Below are 21,248 nucleotides of genomic sequence, written 5' to 3'. Positions count from 1 at the left end.
CCTTAGTCCGTCATTTATCATTTTGTATATAAAATGTCAGAAAATAGAGAAAGTGTTTGTTTATGTGCCACAGAAGACTGTGAAGCCCATTGTAATTGTTTTGTTTTGTTTCGGCTTACAGTCCCAAACCCAACTTATTGATTGACTGTCAAATTTCGAAAAGATAAGCAGCAAATGTTCACATTGGAAACTGTGTTTGTGAGAGGCCCGCTTAAAAATGTATTCAAACGATGACTCAACCATTGAATTCCTGAGGATAAAGTTTCAACTTGTCAGCTTTTGAATATACTTTAAAATGTCATCATACATGAATTAATTGCAAAATGTGATGGGTTATTCACTGATATACTTTAATTTGGCAGGAAAGGGTTAATACGAACATCATGATATTTATAAGCATAATTAGCAAATGAATGCAAAGTGACTGTTCATATTAAAAAGTGATGTAGAAAGCACAACTTTACCACCAACCCTTCATATGTTCAAAATAAATTATAAAAAGTTGTATTTATAGCCTGCCTGGAATTATTCATTTGGAGAAATGTAAACCTAAAAAGTAAAACAAAAATGTTTTCTATCCTCATAATATGATTTTGCTGAAAGTTGCTAAATCAGAATATTGGTTTAACACCTGCCCTAGTAAGAAATCTTTCCTATGTAAACTCTTATGTTGAAACACAGCGACAGATCAATACAAACGGCAGAGAGGAACTTAGTGAAAGCATTCCTGGCTTTATTTGTATCTGAATCGTAACAAACTGTAATATATTGAAAACTGAAAACCAAATGGAATCACTTTTTTAAGCTTTATTTTATGACCTAGGGCAGAAAAAGAGAAAAACACTCAGTCACTCAATGAGTCATTTACCATGGAGAGACATTTGTGAGATTTATTCATAAAACGTAACAACTTAATTTGAAAAGGCGATCAAGGTTAAAAAGACCTGGTGGGAACATGTTTCACTGTCTTTGAACTTAATTTCACAAATGTTTTATGAACCTGAACAGACTTTTTGCAGTTAATGCTCTGAGTCCAACCTGCCTGAGGCTCGTCATTGTACAGTTCAAGTGCTGCCATGTTTGTGATGACGCAGATTGAGGGCGACAACGCAGGAAGTTAGGAACTCCAGCCCCAACTCCCACCCCCCCCCACACATACACACACACACACTCTTGTCTTTGTTTACTTTCTGACAAACAGCTGGTCTCTAAGCAGGGATACACAGTGGTTTCCCTTCCAGACACACTCTCTGTGGACTGAAGCAGAATACACACAATACTCACTCCTGCCAGGCAAACTGGGTCATAAAATATTAGTGTTTCTCTATGTGTTCAGTAGGAACTGTATAAAAACTTACAAAAACTTAGTTTATAGTTAATCCTGAGAGATTTTCAGTTTCTCAGTGAGTACATCTTCACTGCATTATTGTTCCTTTTCATAGTTTTACTTTTGTTTTTTGTTTTCTTGCCACTTTATTCTGCTGTTACACAGATTTATTAAAGGAAACAAATTCTACTTTATATGAAAGCCTAAGTCACTTGACAATTAATATTTTTAAAACACTTTTCATGTTAAAAAAACACTTAAAGCGACCCTTTAATGACCGTGCTTTTTGGGGTTTTTTCCTTCCCTGTAGTGCTATGTAGGATTTGTGCATGTAAATGATCTGCAAAGGGTTAAACCCTAGAGTTCCCTCCAGAGGGAGTTTTTCTCCAACACACTGCCCCAAAACAATATATTTTAATTATTATTACCATAACATTACTATTCATATTTTGACTTTTTATGGAGGGGATCTTTTAAAAATTAAAGCATGTAGTATAGGCACAAAATAGAAATATGAACCTGAAAATAAGCATAACAGGGTCCATTTAATGCCTTTTGTTGGAGTAAAGCAAGTGTTGTAAAGACAATGAAATAGAAAAACTAAATACTTAACGGTCTTAAGGTAAATGCATACAATAATTGTTTTTCCTATGGTGCACACTGAACTGTGTTTATCAGAAATTACAGCAAAAGTGTTTGAGCGTGCCTTAAATTCAAATGAAGTCACTGTTGTGCAGCGTGCTGTAGGATGTGTGGCCTAGTTAGTTAGTTGCAATGGAAAAATGTGACCTAAAGTCAAAACCGCTGATTTAGAAATTAGTGCGGTTCATTAACCTTTCTGCTCTCTCTCTCTCTCTCTCTCTCTCTCTCTCTCTCTCTCTCTCTCTCTCTCTCTCTCTCTCTCTCTCTCTCTCTCTCTCTCTCTCTCTCTCTCTCTCTCTCTCTCTCTCTCTCTCTCTCTAACTAAAAAAAGAAGCTCTGGAGAATGCATCATCACAGAGCTGAAAACAGGGCTGTTTTGAGAAACTCAGGTCAAGTTGACTTTTTAGATATACTGTACGTGGTTCTCACCGGACAGCAACACATCTGCATTCATATTATTATCTTAAAGAATATGATGCATGGCTGCAGATTATCTATCAGTATTTTAGGACAACCTTTTACATCTACATTATGAACAAAATTGAAACAGTAATATTAATTCCAATACCATCATATAAAATAAAACCAGTACAAAGCCAGTAAACATTTAACTTTTTTTTTTTCATGCTTCAAGTATGCTGATAATACTTTGACTAAGGTTTTGTATGCAGGTTTTTTACTGATATTAAATGGTTCACCACTGTGTCTTCATGCAGACGGTGCCTTCAGTGGCTTCGTGTGGATTTCATCCTTCGTTGTGCCCCTGAAAATGCCCAGACTTGTTAGCAACACCAGTGTTTATAGGACTGACTCTTGCATTCCTCACGTCTTATAAAAAGGCTCCTTGCACCTATAGAACTTTAGTGGAGAACACGCTGTGTGATAAATGGTGAACAACTGCAGCAAAAGGGGGTACATTTAACAAGGTGGAAAATGTTTACCCTACAAAGCCGGGAGACGGAGTTTCTCATCAATCCGACATCCTTCACTGTGCTGACAGGGATGTTTATGCACCGAAATAAAGCTTATGTGTTTTATTACATTAGTGCTGATGGTTAATTAATGTTTGGTGGATTTATTGTGCTTTGAGCACGTGCAAAATTGCCTTCACAAGCCAAAATTAGAGTTTCCTGTTAATCATCAACTGTGCAGGTGACCCCAGCGCTGACTTTGGTTAAATATTCAGGGTCAGAATAACTGGCAGTACACTAGAGCTATACGGAGAGATGACAATATTGTTGCTTTTAAAGCTACGTGATTAAGGCTTTTCTGACCTTCATTTAACCCTCCGAAGTGTCCCAAAATTAACGTCAGAGAGGTGTGTGATGGTTTTTCTTTCTGCACTTTCCCCCATTTGTGTGCTTTGTCTTTAACTTAATATTAAGTTCCTTCCCAATCCTTTTTAGTCCCACAGTCAGGGTTCCCTGCATACCACACCACCTCCTCAGCAAACAATACAGATACAGTGAATCATTGTATAACGCCACTTTGCACGCCACTTTGTACGCCACTTTGCACGCCACTTTGTACGCCACCTTGTACGCCACCTTGTACGCCACCTTGTACGCCACCTTGTACGCCACCTTGTACGCCACCTTGTACGCCACCTTGTACGCCACCTTGTACGCCACCTTGTACGCCACCTTGTACGCCACCTTGTACGCCACCTTGTACGCCACCTTGTACGCCACCTTGTACGCCACCTTGTACGCCACCTTGTACGCCACCTTGTACGCCACCTTGTACGCCACCTTGTACGCCACCTTGTACGCCACCTTGTACGCCACCTTGTACGCCACCTTGTACGCCACCTTGTACGCCACCTTGTACGCCACCTTGTACGCCACCTTGTACGCCACCTTGTACGCCACCTTGTACGCCACCTTGTACGCCACCTTGTACGCCACCTTGTACGCCACCTTGTACGCCACTTTGTACGCCACTTTGTACGCCACTTTGTACGCCACTTTGTACGCCACTTTGTACGCCACTTTGTACGCCACTTTGTACGCCACTTTGTACGCCACTTTGTAGCTACTTTGTATGCTGCTCGCTACAATGTGCGCTACTATGTGCGCTACTATGTGCGCTACTATGTGCGCTACTATGTGCGCTACTATGTGCGCTACTATGTGCGCTACTATGTGCGCTACTATGTGCGCTACTATGTGCGCTACTATGTGGGCTACTATGTGGGCTACTATGTGCGCTACTATGTGCTCTACTATGTGCTAATATGTGCTATACTTTGTACGTTACTTTTATGTTATTTGTACGTTACTTGATATGTTACTTTGTAAGTTACTTTGTGCGTTAATGCTTTATGTTTTGATCAAGTTAATTAAACAATCACGGCAAAAGCTGGAAATATGATCAAACACATTATTTTGGCATGCTGCTGAGAGTAAATGCGGTTAGAAAACAGGGTCTCTGCTTTGTTGCAATCGACACAACCACTTAGCTTCAAGCTAATTATGCACTATGATGCACCTACAGGTATATGCAAATTGGTGTATGTCATTTTTTAAAACATTGTACAATCATCGTTCATATAATCAAACTTCATCATGATAATTCAACTTGTGTATTGCCAGTTTAAATGCCTCAGAAGTGCAAAGAAAGAGTTAACATCTTGGCCTGAGCAAATGGATTTTTACATGTTGTGTCATGCTTAGGCAGCCAAACCAGTGTTTCCGTACGGTCCCTTTTTAAATTACAGTGTGTTCGAAAGCAGCGAGATTCACACAAAGGGAACTTCTCTCCCAGAGGCATGAATAAACCAGGGTTTTAGCAACAGTAACTACAACAGACGGGCTGAAACCAGTTCAGGGATGTCTGTTTGAATTAGCGGTAACCTCGGAGAAGCTTTCACTTTAACAGAAAGGAAGAGCTTGGGCGGGGAGGGAAGAATTTTTATGGCCATATTTTGTGTAAAAGAAATTGAATCTGTTAAAAAAAGCTAATTTTGTCATCCTAAAATGTAGGTTAATGTCTATTCCTTCTTCGTAATGGAGGGAAAAAGCATACACTTTAATAATTGTTCACTATGTGCAGGATTTCATGGTTCAGGAATTATGCAAAATACATTTTTGATGTTGGAAAATCTGATTATCAGGGACTTGTGCCCTTTTTCATTTTGTGCAAACCCTTAATTACAAGGTGTGTCCCGCTAATGATGGTGTTTTCCATCACCACGGGCCTTTTGCTAAGTGGAGGGCGGTCGCTCCGTTACAGACTAGCCTTCAGGTTAACAAGTACTCTGCGGCGGTGAAGACACGAGCCTCCCAAACACCTGGCAACATCTGCTTTAAAGGAAACCAGTCTGTGAGCTGGCCCATATTTTAGTGTTTCCGTTGGCAGCTTGTTGATGTTTGTAAATGCAGGTAAAAGGTTTGTGTGCGGCCCCAGCCGTGGCGCAACTGGCTGGGGCACCTGCACCGTACGCTGGTGACCCGGGTTCGATTCCCGACCCGTGGTCCTTTCCAGATCCCAGCCCGACTCTCTGTCCCACTTTCCTGTCACTCTCCTATCCGATTAAAGGCAAAAAGCCCCCCAAAATATGTGTGTGCTCATTGTGAAGTAATGTGTTAATTATAAAAGAATACAAGTTTGTATCATTTAATTGGAATTGGCCTTTTGTTAATTAGGTGCTGAAGACAAAACTTCTTGTATATGTTTTTTGTTGCATCACAGGAATTAGACCTTCAATGGATAGCTAATTAATAATCTGATTGTTGGAAAATTCCTGAAATTTATCCCCAAATATTATTTTTTTACTCTGTAATAATGTAATATTTTTAAGATGGTTATGTCAAATTATCATATTTTACTTACTTCAAAACTTAAGCTCTTGTGCAGTAACTAGATCACTATAAGACATGTATGTTTTTTGTCTGCAATCAAAATTTATTTCCATTTTCGATTGTTATGATGATTCTTTTCTTAAATAAATATTAATCTAAAAAAGAGCATCTACCATGTCTAAAATCCATCAAACTTCAGTTGACTATCACTCACGACAAATAAACAATTTGAATTCTCTCCCAACTTGTTTCCTCCTCCAACCTCACCTCTAACCCTTTCCTGCATGCAGACTCAGTTTGAATGTCTGTCAAAACTCTGCCTGTTTCAGACGTTGGTGACTAATACCACAGCTAACACCACCCGCCTGCCTATGCAGGAAAGTTCTTGTTTTTGTGTTCATTCGTTAAATCTAGCACCTTCTCATCTTGTGCTGCGAGCGTCTCTCTGTGGAGGCAGAGATGCATTTTCTTGTGAGACAAAATGTTCTACAAATGATAAAGGCATCATTCATTAGCAGCCTGCCAAAGCCTGTTTACCTGTCGCTGCACAGACGTCCACAGCTGAGCCAGTTGTTTGTGTGCGCGTGTGTCACCACCCACTCAGCCATTTACTTGCGACCTCCTGAAGACAGATGACCTGACTGTTTACAGCTGTGTGTGTGTGTGTAACAAGAACTAGAACCGCCGCCCAATCAATCAAATTATTGGGCTTAAACTTTTCAAACTGGCGGGTTAGTGAAGGGCTCAGGAGAGCAGATTTAAATTGGAGCTAACGAACGGTGACCTTCTCCTTCTTGTTAGTACCTTTTCCCTCCACAGGTGAGCTTTTGTTGCCTGCGGAGCCACTTCCTGGAAACTTTTTTGAGTAGCATTGATGTTGGCAACTCACAGAGTTGAGCGTGAATGACGAGGAACGGGGGAAAAAAACAGGGTGGGGGACTCTGCCTCTGCTCACGTCAGCACAGAGACTCAAAATAGTGGAAGAAATTCTCCCGACACCGGAGCAATGTCGAGGCTGGATGTCACATTATTTGGGAACGTGCTCATGACACACTGAGGGGGTGGAGAGGATGTATGTCATCTGCAGAGAAATGCCCTAACAGAACCTGCCTCTGTTCGACAAGGGGCTACTCATACTCAGGGGGTCCTTTTTTATGATTTGGGTAGAATGAGACGCCAGTTAACCTGCAGGAGTTAAAAAATAAAATAAGAAAAGCTTTGGAAAAAGGAAAAAAAAGTCTGCAAGCCGGAAACCCTTAAAAGGGATGTTGTGTGGGGGCGCTTGTTTCTGTGTGTGTCTGTGTGCAGCTGTATGTGTGTGCGTATGCAGAGCTGGCATTGCTTAATGGTTTGCAAACGCAAGCCCGATGTAGGGGTTGCCAGGGAAACAGAGCAGCATGAGGCTCGGTCTGCAGGTGCTGTTCCTTGTGTCTGACTGCTGGAACCTCCTATGAGTGTGCAGGGAGGGATGCAGAGACGAAGGAGGGCTGAAAGCACTCTTGGTTTTGGGGCATTCTGGTAAAAGGAAAGCTGGTATGCACAGCATATGGTAGAAAGTAGGGAAAGTTTGGATTTTTAAAATTGTAAAGTCCGACAATAGACAGATTTTAAGAATGATGAAAGACATGCACCTTATAATCAATCTGATATTGATACCAGGGTCTTCAATGTAATCTTACATTGATTATTTGTCGTTGAACACGCAAACAGAAATATGTACCACCTTCCAAAATCCCTGCCTTTATTCTATTCATCATCTCGTATGCAAGACAAAAAAACAATTCTTATTTAATCAAATTCTTCAATGAAGATAAATTATTTCCCTTGAGCTGAAACAATGTTTCCATTGACAGCGACCAAGCAGCAACTGCTTAGGTCGTTTTTTAACGTAAATGAATAATGAAACATTTCACAAATGTAAAAAAGATTCCAAACTTTTTAAACAGGCATTTGTTTGTGATACATCATTGTAAACAGAATGTTGGACTATGAGACACTTTGATGGGCACTTTTAGTGACATTTCAAAGCTCACTCATAATCAATATTTGGTTTGACTGGAATATTTTAGGTGTATGCTTCCTGCTTATCATGATTAAGTCACTAAGTCAGTTCCTTCTTATTTTATCGATACACAAGTGTGTCAAAACTATTTATAATTGAAAAGCCTAACATAAAAGCCAGCACATTGCGTAAAAAACATAACTTTGCTATAGCTTCATCCAGCTAGCAACGTTATGTATTAAAGATTGGGTTTAAGTCAACGACTGTTACCAAAGTCAGGCTGTCAGAACGTTTTCATGGGAAAAACCGCTCCAAAGAGAAGGAGTTGGCAACAATTATGTCACTTCAACCTGTTTACCTGGCAGACGGCGGGGCGCTGAGGTTTGAGGGATAAAATGGCTGAATATGTGCATGTCAGTTGATATCTGCTTTTTCCCCTCCTGTCCTGTCAGTGACAAGCCCCGAGGAACACTCAGACATTCCTCGCTGGTTCAAAAGCTCCTCTGTGAATCCCCGCTCTCTGCTCTGTGCTCGTCATCCTTTTTTTCCAGTCAGGGCTGCGTTCACATCATGCATTGATTCATAAGGCTGTTAGAAGAGCTGCTGACTCTGATTTCCCTTACATATATGTTGTGAAGCTTCCCTGCTATTAGCATTAATGGGAGCAGTTTGCTGCAGCGACATAATAGCTCATAATTAATTCAATGTCAGCTTCTGAATTCCTCTCACGGCGTCTGGGACGTGGTATGATTTTTCTTCAGTGATTACACACGTTGAATTTAAGATCATAGATTATGTCAATGTTTCGCTTTTGACAGTCTAGTTAGGAGTGTCTCTGCTGATGTTTGAGGGCAGGTTTGCGAGGAGGTGGAGGTGAGCCGGGTGGCTTCCTTAAGGTCATGCCGTGGGCTTTATTGATCAACACTGACACTTCCTCTGCTGCTGCGTGGGATGCCTGCCATCATTGCTGCAGCACATCATCCAATCAGAGCACAGCTGTGTGGGGTCACATGCATCAGGAGGTGGGATGACTCTCAAGCCTCGTGTGAACAGAAACTTGCTTACAGGCGACAAAATGAAACAACCCCCACTTTACTGTTGGGGGACGTGTCAATTTGTTATAAAAAAAAAAAAACACACATCACTTCTCTGCTCCAGTAGAGATCATACTTTCACCTCACCTGACTGATTCTTCAAGCACTTTTCTTTCTTGTTTTTTTCCTCCTCCCCCTTAAACACTTAGTGATCTGTGGAGCAGCTCAGAGGGAACACCTGAAGAATTGCTCTGCATTTAGCAGCAAAACAAGCAATTTGAAATGATTAGAGAAAATTGCAGAAAGCATATTGTGGTGCGCGGTGGAGCATATTCTGTGTTTGTTTGTACAACACTGCTGTGACAATAGATTCCGATAGTGCTACGAAATCATCTCGTCAGCGTAATGTGGATTTTGTGACCTTGTGGTTAATGACAGTTAATTAAGAAAACATTACGTTTTTTAAATTGAGAAAAAAAACATCCCTCTATGCAGCCTTTTGAACCAGAATCTACTTTCATATCAAAATATATGTGACATTTAACATTTTTGAATATTTGACCAAAATGAGAACACCAATTGTTGTGGGACTGGGTTGGATATTCAGTTCACAATGTTATAAATCTGAGAGAAGCAGCCCATCTTGAGAAACTAAATGGTGGACATAATAATGATTGAGAAATCCTTTTTTTCAATTAAAGGGGCCCTATTATGCAAATGTTCAGGTTCATATTTGTATTTTGTGCCTCTACTGGGACATGTCTCCATGCTTTAATGTTCGTTAAGGTCTTTATTTCTCTCATATTGCCTGTGATGCAGCACCTCTTTTCACCCTCTGTATGAAATCAGAGCCCAGTCTGCTCTGATTGGTTAGCTAGCCGGCACAATTGTGATTGGTGAAACGCTTAGATATGTCCCGCCCCTAAACCAATCCCATACAATGTGTTGGAGTTCTAGCCAATAAGCGCGACTGTTACATGTGATGTCATTATGTTACTGAAGAAAACAAAGGGGTCCAATGGAGGCATTTCAGGCAGGGGGTGGGGTTTGTGGGAGAGAACTCCCTCTGGAGGGAACTTTTGGAATTCAGCCTTTGCAGACCATTTACATGCACAAAATCTTATATAACAAACTACAGCAAAGGGAAAAAGCATGAAAAGGTCCCTTTTAACACAAGCAGCTGTGCAAGAGCTTTGTCTTTTATAAAATCAAGCCTACTACATTTGAATTGAATCTTGAACTGGTTAAAGACTAAGCAACTTCTACATACATTCATGTAAATGTTCACTCTAGGGACAAACAGGCTACAGTAGTCCGTCAGAAGAAAGCAGGATGCTGAATAATGGAGCTGGAAGCATTATAACTCACCACTGTGGGCGTTTTACAGGAATCAGCACGTGTCAGCAAACAACTTCCCTCTGTAGGGCCTCTTTAAGAAAACCCCACCTCCATATCGTGAAGCCCGTTCATTCATAAGCTCTTTGTTGTGTTGCCTTGCTGCTTGCCATCAGCAGGAAATGTGATGTTTTATCAGTGCGGTTTGTGTGTTGGTAAGGTATTGACTGTGCGAGGATGCGGAGGAGGAGTGGGAGGAAGTGAGTTGTGTATGCCCTGAAGAGTCTGTCAGTGTAAGGGGAGGGGAAGGGAAGGGGAGGGATGAGGAGTTTGTCATTGGCTGCCCAGGGCCCCCTTGAATCCAGCAGGTTGATTGTGAAAGATTGAAAACCGCAAAACCAAGTGTGAGTCATCCAGATGGTTGATCGTGGTCAGTAAGGTCAGATCAATATTTAGAAGATGCACACAAACACATATTTAGAGCGAGGTCAGGAGGTTGACTGCCATTATGAGGACAGCAGTGACAGTTTTGTGTGATGGGCAACCCTGAACTCTTTCTCATAGAAATGACATGTACAACTAGTTTGCAACAACAAATACTGTACACTTTGAAGGGGGACAACATTGTCAACTATTCTTCAGGTCTCACAAATGTAGATTCTTATCAATATAATTGTAAATTAACCAAAGACTTTTCTGTTGTTCTGCGTGATATTTAGAAGTAAGAGTGTTTATTTTGTGAAGCAATGGGCTTTTTTTTTTTTTTTTACAGGATATTGGGCTTTTGTTCCAGATCTAAATCTCTAGATGTGTGCTTACAAAGTCATAAAACAAAAGAAAGAATTTGACTACGGTGAATATACATTTTAATCAAAAGACCAAAACTAAATCCAAATCAGGTGCCGGTTTCCACTGTTTGACAGTATAAACCTGAATGGCTGTTGAAAAACTTTAATGAACTTACATCAATAATTTTTAATTGATTTATTGATCAATTTTCGGAAAATACTGAGATAAGATAATAGACATTTCTAGGGCATATTGTCCTCGTATTTTCACTTAAATGATTGTAACTACATTTAAATTAATGTGGCATTAAAATTATCTTAAAAGTCTTGTGTGTGATGTAGTTAAGCTGGCTGACGTTTTTTGACGAAGGCTTTCCAATTTGAAACCTGCACTCTGCTTTCCTCAGCCGGGTCAGGTGATCACATTGAGCCTCGATCCAGACATTGGGTCAGTTGACTAGAAAATAGCACCTTTTTGTTTTAAATGGAAAGCTTCTCAGCCGTGCAGCAGAAGCAGCATCGCAGTGCTTCTTCAGCCACGGACAAAGATAAATGCCTCCGAGAAAGACCGGAGGAGAGGGTGAAAAGGGAAAAATGAAAAGGGGGCAAAGCAGCAGATGAGGATGAGAGAAGATGGCAGAGCGCCAGAGTTAAACGTCTGAAAGGGAGTGTGATAGAGAAGGGGAATGATGTCAGGTTAGGAGAGCAATAGGGACAAATATAAGGAGGGTTAATAGGGAGGCTGTGAAAATATGTGTACAAGGTGGGAGGAGGAGTAGGAGGAGGAGGAGGAGGATGATGATGATGGGGAGCCTGCCTGCTGGCAAAGCTTCATCCTCTTGCGTAACACTGGCCGTCTCTTCCTTTAGTCGCTGTTGCCATGGGGAGAGATGTTGGGGGGGGGGGGGGTGTTTTTGTTAGCTCCCGATGCCTCACGGTCGGTCGGAACTCTGGGGAATTCTGAGCCATTTCCTCTGGTTACGTTTTTTTACTTTCTTCGGGGTTTCAATTCAAAGCACTAAGCGAAGCTGCCCTCTACTCCAGAACGCATTAAATATATTTTTTTAAAGGCAGCTGCCGCCAGGAGAAACTGTAAGGGGGTGTGTTTGTGAGAACCTGCAGGGCGTAGCCTAGATGTGTGACTCAGTCACTGTTTCAGGTGTGCCTTGTTAAATGAATCTAAACTATTCTTCATTTTTCTTATGTGAAAGGCATGACTAACAGTGAGTATTAGCATGTGTGCAGGTGTGTACCTGACGGGTGTGTGTATTATCATCAGCCGTGAACGATGAAGAAAAAGTTTATCCTCACCTGTAGTGCGTATAGCGATAGGAAAGGAGACAGCAGTTTTTCTAATTGTTTAAAGGACCTTCGTTCTGAGGATACGATATTAAGAACACCATACTCATCTCTGTCTGTGAAGCTAAAGCTACGAGGTGATTCGCTTAGTTTAGCATAATGCTAGCTGGTAATCCAACTCCACCAGCTCTTCTAAAGTACACTCATTAACATATATGTTTTTTGCAGTTTAATTACATGCAAACCAAAATATAAAGCCCCCATAAATTTGATGAAGTATTGTCGTATCTCTTCTTGGAAAAAAAATAAGCACATTAGCCCCAATGTTTCACTATTCATTTTATTAATCAAACTATTTATAACTGACAAATTGTTAATGTGAAGAATTTGCAGCTTTTTCACTATTTGATATCATTTAAAATTGACCTCCTCTATTGTTTAGGACCTGTTAAACCAACAACCTGGTTAAACGGTTGGTTGTTTTATTTACATTTTATAGACTTAACTCTTGAAAGCAAAACAGAGGTTGTGTAAACACATGGCATTTTCTCTTCTTTTTTTTTTTTTTGACCACACCAGTGACTAAAATACATTGTTTTAGGCGTTTTGTACCAAAGTTGTTATTTGATTCACAGGAGTTTTACTTTACCTAGTAGATTGGAAGAATACCTAATAAAATGGACACATGAAGAGTGGAAATGATGAGTTCACTAGCTATTAATCAATTATTAAGATAGCTGTGATAATTTAATTGCCACTCCAATCATTGAGCTTAATATGTATTTGTTTGCTGTTTCTTTTTGTTTGTTACTGGTAGTCAAACAAAACAATACAAGGCTAGACAAACATTTTTTTAATTGATATATGAGTTAAAATAATCTGCAGATAACGCAATAATAAAAGAAACAAACCCAGCATAAACATGTCTTGCACTTGTTCTTCTTAGTCTCTCATCTGTCTTTTGATATGGAGGTTGTGGTGCGTTCAGGTGCATGTTAACCCTCTGTGTCACACTTTTTCCCATTAGCGCCTTCATTAGTCCCTCCTTCGCGGCTCTCCCCTTGCTCGTCTGCTTACCCGATGGGATCAATGCACAGACAGGGTGGATGAGTATTTATAGGCTCTGCGGGGGTGTGGGAGGTTGTACGCCACAAGTAGGTTAGCTGCTAATCTGATGTTGACAGCGTGCCTGCGAGTTACAGAGGAATTACTGCTGTTTCCAGAGCCTCCATCCTGCTTTGTTTTGCTTCCTTACAGAAGGAGAGAACACCGCTGCTCGGCTCGGGGAAGTCAGCGCTTACAGGGAGGGCTTTCCCTGATTTAGCGTAGGGATTTATTTTATATTTTTAAAGGAAGGCGAGGAGGGAGGAAAGGAGAGGGAGGGAGTGAGAAGGAACACAAAGGCAGGCAGGGAGGAGGAAGAAGCGTGGTTGCTCCACTGACAGTGGAGAAAACAGGCAGAAGTGAGAAGTAAAAGCACAGCGACACAGCTGTGTGTAAGTGTCTGAGGACAGACGGCGGCCAGACGCTCGGCTTTCCTTCTGCAGTGGCATTTCTTTATTTTTTCTCTTTTTCTCTGGGAGATAGAGAGGCTCAGGAATGTCAGCGGTTATTGGTGGGGAAAGACTGGGTCAGGAATGTCAGGTGTTCCCCAGTAAGCACAACTGAGTCCGGGTGGGACAAGCAGGCGGCAGCAGCTACTCTCGAGAAAGTGTCGACTTTCTTTGGTTCACTTCTGCCTCCTAACAGGTATTGTGCTGCGAGAGCTCGTCTTTGTATTTGTTATTCTTTGATGCAGGCTTGTTGTTTGTCTGGGCTCAGTTGCATTGTCTGACTATCCTCCTCTCTTTCTCTTATTTCATGACAACATTTATTTTCTTCTTTATTTTGCCAAAGTTTGTTATTGTTTCCCCTTCCTGCCTTTCTTTGTTTTTTTGCGAGAGTTCATAAAGGGGTTGACCCTGCTGTGATGAGGCAAGATCTATTTAATGGATCGGGATTCACAATTCAAATCTTTTTTTTAGGCATAAAACTATTATTATCATCACTGAATAATCTGCCAAACGTGTCTATTAAGTTATAAAATAGTGAAGTACACCTTAAGATGACATCCTCAAAAATATTGTAAAAATACTGAAACACAAGATAAGTTGATTATTTAATGTTAAATGAACAAAGAGCGAAAAATCCTCAAATTTGTGAAGTTAAAACCGTTAAATGTTTGGCATTTTTGCTTCAAACCATTGTTTACTAATCAATTAACTTAACAGGTTGAAGTAAGCAGAAGACCCTAACCCTAAAAGTCATAAAGTAAACAACTTTCTGTTGCGGTTCGTCTTAAAAATCCTATTGTGACTGCCAAAACGTTTACTGCTGCCATCCACCACCTTTCCTATTTACATCATTTCTTCTAACATCAGTGGCAGTCAAGGCGTTCACGGCTCCGCGGCTCTCTCACACCTCCGGCGCTAACAAGCGCTCCTCTGCGGCGGCGTGTCCATCCACCTGGCCCACGCTGCAACTGCTGACGTACAACATGAGGACAGGATAAGCCCGTGGATGAGCTGCTTGTGTTATACAACAGTTCCAGAGATAGAGCAGAGCTGAATTTAGACACCTCTGACTTTTTCTCCAACACACCATGAGATCATCAGACTCCCTAACCACCCCCCCCAGCCCCCCCCCCCCCCCCCCCCCAGCTATGTGCAGATGTAGCTATTACCGGGAAGAAACACAATGAGGTCAGACGTGAACTCCTCGCTGTATTAATTTGTGAGCATTCTTTTCTTAATTTGTTCCCCTTTGTCTTTATTGTGCTGTAATTTCATTACGCCGTGTTTTAAATGCGTCATCTTGATAGCTTTCCTGGAAGGATCCACCACAGCATGGGCCTCTGTTAATCTTCTGCTGTTGCGGGATTTCCCGTCCTTCATATTTACTGATTAAAGGGATAGTCCGGTGAAAATTGACCCCAGGTTCTTTTTCTGCATGAAAACTGATCAAGTAAGCCCTCCAGAGAGTTTTTTTCATTCATCAACCAGTATTGAGCTTGCCAGGAAAAACCGGGAGCAACGCTAATAGCCAAAATGGCTTACAGTGCATTCGATTGGGGCAGTGCGCAGAACGCTTCCAAAACGGCATTTTTTAACCACTAATATTGCTCGAAATAGCACCAAACCTCTACAGTAGCATGACTAGGGTCCCTACGCATAAAACGGAACTGTTTTACAAGACTCACCAACTGACCCCCCATTCCAGCTCCTCTCCAAGGAAAGTCCGCACAAGTCGATAATCGAATGCACCGGAGTTCAGTTCAAGGAGGAATGTTTTGGAAAGTTTCCATTCACCTGCTTTTGTGGACATTTCCATTTGCACTTGACTGTAAGTGGCAGAAGAAAAAATAAAGAAAGGAAACAAACATGAAAGCCACAATCCCATCTGATAATTAATCACATCTCGTTACGTCCTTTTTTCTTTTTTTTATCACCACCAGCTGTTAATCTCAATGAACCAACAATCAATATTTAACCAAGCAACAGCGGTTAATGAAACTGGTCATACCTTCTTATTTAGTTTTGCAAATTTTTCTGGAAATTTGGTTAGAATTTGTGCTGAATTTGGATGGAAACTTGGCTATTATCATGCAAACATTGATTTGTTGTTGGTTGCTTGATTGATCCTTTGAGTCATTTTTAAGCAAAAATACTAAAAGTGTGATGGTCCTAAATGTAAACATTAGCCATGCATCGGCTGCTTCTGTTTGTCTTACACTATTTTAAACTGGAAATCTTGTGTTTTGGGCTGCAGATCAATAAAACAAGATGAGATTATCCAGGGTAAGGAAGTTGTGAGGGGCATTTGATGGCAAAATGATAAAGAAAGAAAGAACATGATCACTAGTTGCAACCCTAATTGGGACTAGCATTACTATTTTTGTACACTTGCATACATGGTTGATGTAAATAGAGCATTTGTTTTTTTACTGTATAAGACACAAACATGTTTTTGATTACCATGTCTGGACTTTTGTTTTTTTACTCCGATTTGATGAAAACGGAAGAGAAGGGAGTGGGCGGTCGAAGCTGAAGAGATAGAGGAGAAAATGGGAGTAAAAAGAGGGTGATGATGATGGGAAGAGGCAGAAAGGGAGGAGAATGGGAAGACAAGGTAGGGTAATTGAGGATGCAGAGGAGGAGGAGGAGAAACATAAAAAGGCAATGAGGGAGCGACATGTCTCTTGTGCTCTGTGTGGTTATGTAACGCTACCTTCTGCTGATGGCAGTGGAAAGCGCAGAGTACCAGCAGTGAGTGTCGTGGAGGTGGGTGGCAACAATAACAGCACAGAGGAAGAAGCTGCGGCAGTATCGGAACCATAACAAAGGTCAAACGTTGCTGTTACTGCCGAGAATTCAATCTGCAAAAGATTATCTTGTTCGCACGACTTTTGTAACTTGTTTTTCTTCCACTTATATTCGATAGTTAATCAATGATTCATTTAGGTTTCTGGTTGATCGATTGGAGAAAACTATTTAATTGGTGACATCAACTTGCGATTTATCAAATGCTAGCAGGTGTTCTTCATTTTCCGACACTTCAAGACTAAACAATGGATGTTCTAATTCTGCAGATTATTCATTAATGAAAATAATCATTTGTTGAAGCTCTAAAATGTCCTTTTGCAGGCAGTTTTGAAAGACTAAGAGCATAACATTTAAATTATTCACATACAGTTATTGGAATAACCTTCCACAACACAGTTATTCAAGTGTGTTACTTTAAAAAAAAGTGATTAATTTAGTTAAATTCCATGTTTTGGTTCGTTTTGCACTCGTTGAATCCCTTGAAAGGTTAATTTCTGACTGTTGTGAACGCTTCACTGGTTGACATATACATGGCTGTCAGTTGTGGCCACTGTCGAGACATGTCCCTCTGTGTTTACATGCAGTACCAGCCATGTATATATGAGAGTGTGTATGTGCTAAATGAGCTATAAAAGCAGATGCTTGTCTGGCGGCATCCACAGAGAGAGAAACCAGAGAGAGCCTCAGAGCAGCTGCAGGAAAGCCCTGTGGGAGTCTGCAGGGCCGGCCATGCTCTGCAGGAGACCCACTGCATACTGGAGCAACACACAACACACTGTCACAACACACAACACACTGCCCACTGTACCAACAGACAACACACTGTAGCAACACACCACACACTGTCACAACACACTGCACACTGTAGCAACACACTTTAGCAACACACTGCATACTGGAGCAACACACTGCATACTGGAGCAACATACAACACACTGTAGCAACACACTGTCACAACACACTTTAGCAACACACTGCATACTGGAGCAACACACTGCATACTGGAGCAACACACAACACACTGTAGCAACACACTGCATACTGGAGCAACACACTGCATACTGGAGCAACACACTGTCACAACACACTTTAGCAACACACTGCATACTGGAGCAACAGCCTGCACACTGTAGCAACACACAACACACTGTAGCAACACACAACACACTGTAGCAACACACAACACACTGTAGCAACACCAACACACTGTAGCAATTCACTATAGGAGAGAAACACACTTTAACATCACACAGCAACAACACAGTACAACAATGTACTGAACAACAGAAACACACTCCAACAACAAACTGAAGGCACACACTGCATCAACACACTGCATCAAATCACAGCAACATCACACTGCATCAACACACTGCAACAACACACTGCATTAACCCGCTTGAACAACACACTGCATTAACACACTCAAACAACACCGTTGGTCAGTAACTAGTCAGTAAATTCAAAAATAAAATAAATGTGTAACAGAAACCCTCTGTAATGCAACACTGTAATAACACTTTACATTATAACAATGAGCTGAATATTAAAATAGCTACTCTGTCTAATCAATAAAAAAAATGCTGACATAAACGAGGTACAGTTTGACGTTTATTGTACAATTAAGGCAAAAAGGACATTAGTTTAAATGAAACCATAATGAATTTCATGCTGTTAACACGTCTCACATGTTTCCTTTCACAACACTTCACATACACTTACAGCCATCACAACAGCCCTCATTAACATCTCAGCTCCTCCCCTGAGGCCCTAGCAGTAGGAGGTGGCGGATGGAGGAGAGGCGGATGGCTGTTTGGCAATGGAAACAGCAGAAAGGCGGTGGGAGAAGGTGGAGGAGAGAGGCAGCCAAGACCCAGAAGCTGATCTTGAGCAGGATCCTGCTGCTTTGTTTATGTGATCGATGACCTCACATGCCTCTTAGATCCTTATTTCCTGTATGGGCTCTCTGCCTTTTGTTACACCCGCTGCCTCTCGCTGCACTCATCTACGATCTAATCAAGAGTTATGTCTTTTCTTTGAAGGCTTGGTGGCTGTAATAGTCTCTCCTCCGTAGCGAGGTTGGCACTGTGATTAGATCCGGAGATACGAGAGCAACATCTGTCAACCGGATGAAACTTGTTGGCCAGAATTGTGTTAGATTCCTCTGATTGGACTCACAGTTGCGTCAATGCCTCAGAGTTAGAAATGTGTCTCTGATGGTAAGTGGCCGTGTGCTGGCTTCTCGGGAATTTTAGCAGCAGTGGGAGAAGTCTTTAGATGTATTCATTGACCAAGTACCAGTATTTAATGTAACAATACTCCTGCAATAACTCCAGTAGTAAAGACAAACCATAAGTAAAATGTACTTACTCAAAAAGTAAAAATATTCCACCCATAGGACTGTTATATTATTATACAATATACATATTGTACATGTACATGTAGAATAAAAAAAAACAAAGAATAATGAATACTGTCTAAAGTAACATCAGTGCCTTCACAGCAAAGCTGAAGATGAATCAAGTAACATATCAAAGTAATATTGCACATGATATTGAGAATCCGTTTTGCACTGCATGTGTAAAAGTAATATTAACATAGTAAAAAGTAGTATTGCTCATGATTATGAAAATGGATATTGCATTTGATAGTAAAAACGAATATTCCGCATACTATTAATGTTATTTTTTTCCAAAGTTTCCAGGGTTTGAACTGTCCATAGTGCATGTGTCTCAGACTTTAACTTGCTGTCTTCAGACTTCAGTTTGACATTTTGATAAAAGTTCAAGTCTTTTTTTCACCAAAAACTTAAATTTCAGATAAACAAGAAAGCATCTGACTGTGGCTTAGTGTTTGCCTGAAAGCGGTTCTAATCGTGACTGTACTTGTTAAAGTTGAGAGACGGAGCCAAGTGCAAAGAAGGTTAAGGAGCAAGCTTTCTGAATAGTGTCTAACGCTGAGCTTTGTTATTCATGGTTCCTCGCAGCGTGGTTTTGGAACGATTTCAGTTTGGTCTTCAGAGTATGAAGGGGTCAGCGTGGGCATGTGGTTGTATGCAAAGGATAAAACAACGATTATTCAATTCTAGGCTATTTTCAAGCAGACTGAGGATGAGCATGTTTGGAGACTTCCGTAACACACACAGCAGAGTATAAGAGGAAACTAGCTGGATTACTTCATTCAGGCCCTGTTGCATTATCACCAGCTCAGCTGTCATTAACTCACATGTTCCCACAGGGATGAGGCGTCGTGTCCTCCACTGCTCTCCACACCAACACTTACTGTGCCAGTGTTTGCAGAGTGATCCCTCCCTAGGTCATTTTTTTTAAACAGAAGAGGCCGACTCAGTGCTTATTTTTTCACCAACTCTATGCTGTTGTTTTGGCCGGCCTAATTACAGAGTATGATGTTGATTTCGGAGGGTTTTGCCCGTGAACTATTTGTCTTCAGCGATGACACTGTACAAACTGCTGGGTCATGCTTGTTTGTTGTTGGACCTCGGTAAACATTATCAGATTTTCTGAACCTGTTTTGCGGCCAAACCCTCAGAAATTCCAGTAATGACCAAGACAAAAGTAAAGCAGAGGTTGCTTCCTCTTTTTTTCCCCCAGTACAGTGAGTTTAAACAAACAGACAAGGTACATGCTTCTGTCATTTAACAGCCGGCTACTCGTGTTTGCCTAACTCTTGTCGGCTGTCAGCCTGTCTGCCCTGAGCAGGGTGAATCCCCTCCTTTTTAAATATCAACCCTGGGACTTTTAAACCACCTCCCTTTAACACAGCATTATCTCACTCTATCTCTACTTTTTATGGCATGGGAAACTCTATTTATATAGGACTTCTCTTGTGCTTCACATGGAACCTAATTCAGATCAATTTCACCCCTAATTATTAATCAAATTATTAAAAACTAGTAAAAGCATTTTCATTTTTACAGTTTACATTATTTGTGTCTGCTTATTGTGACTTATTGTTACCGTGGCTATTTACAGTATTATTATAGGACTATTTACAATACAGTCCTTCTGCAATTTCTTGTGAAAATCACTTAATGGATTATCTAAATAATTGACGTCTAAAAATGTTTATTACCGCAGCTCCAAACAAAACTATAAAACTGTTAAGATGCAACCTCATTATTTAGAGGGAAAAGAAAGAGAAGCTATAGGATGAAGATTGAAGTCCTCCTGACCCGGTGAGTAAGCTGTTGGGCAACCAGCAGTTGGAAGGGCACACTAAATTCCTTCCTCTGATACAAACGGAAAGAGGGAGGGAGGGCAAAGGGAAGGATCCCCTGGAGGGAGCCAGAGCCGGTTTAAGTGACGTCACCCAGACTGCTCTGTTTGGGCAGGCCCACCTCCTCCCCCCGTCCCCCCTCCCCCTCTGTCTCTTCCTGGGCCTTACAGGAATTCCCCTCCTCGTCACTTTATTCGGAGGAAAACGCCCCATGCAGCCACAGCTGATAGGGCGGAAACACACACTCACACATTTGTGACTGCATGTGTTGACACTGGAGAGTGTGTGCACTTGTTGCCTTTTGTTCCCGAACAAAAGGAGCTCCTGAGTGTTTGTTCCATGAAACATCAGCAGGGTAAGAAGTGAACATTTTGTCCTATAGTCATGTAAAAACACCCTGCATTAGTTACTGTTTTTAAGT

The 21,248-nt window shown here is 41.1% G+C and overlaps 1 protein-coding gene across 6 annotated transcripts in view; it reads left to right on the top strand.

The window, feature by feature from the left end:
* Window positions 1-21,248, top strand: part of hivep1 (HIVEP zinc finger 1) — a 53,431-nt gene that overhangs the window by 7,562 nt on the left and 24,621 nt on the right. Inside the window, exon 1 of one of the 6 annotated variants that reach the window (XM_063899392.1) lies at window positions 21,092-21,182. The exons of the other annotated variants lie outside the window; for them this stretch is intronic. Coding sequence (XP_063755462.1) covers window positions 21,167-21,182 — 16 coding nt within the window. The 5' untranslated portion in view covers window positions 21,092-21,166. Of the gene's footprint in view, window positions 1-21,091; window positions 21,183-21,248 lie in introns of those variants that run through there. 6 annotated transcript variants of the gene reach the window in all.

This window comes from Eleginops maclovinus, chromosome 13 (genome assembly GCF_036324505.1).
Source record: "Eleginops maclovinus isolate JMC-PN-2008 ecotype Puerto Natales chromosome 13, JC_Emac_rtc_rv5, whole genome shotgun sequence".
NCBI lineage: Eukaryota > Metazoa > Chordata > Actinopteri > Perciformes > Eleginopidae > Eleginops > Eleginops maclovinus.
Note: the sequence above shows the minus strand (reverse complement) of the source record. Positions and strands in the feature narration are given on the sequence as shown.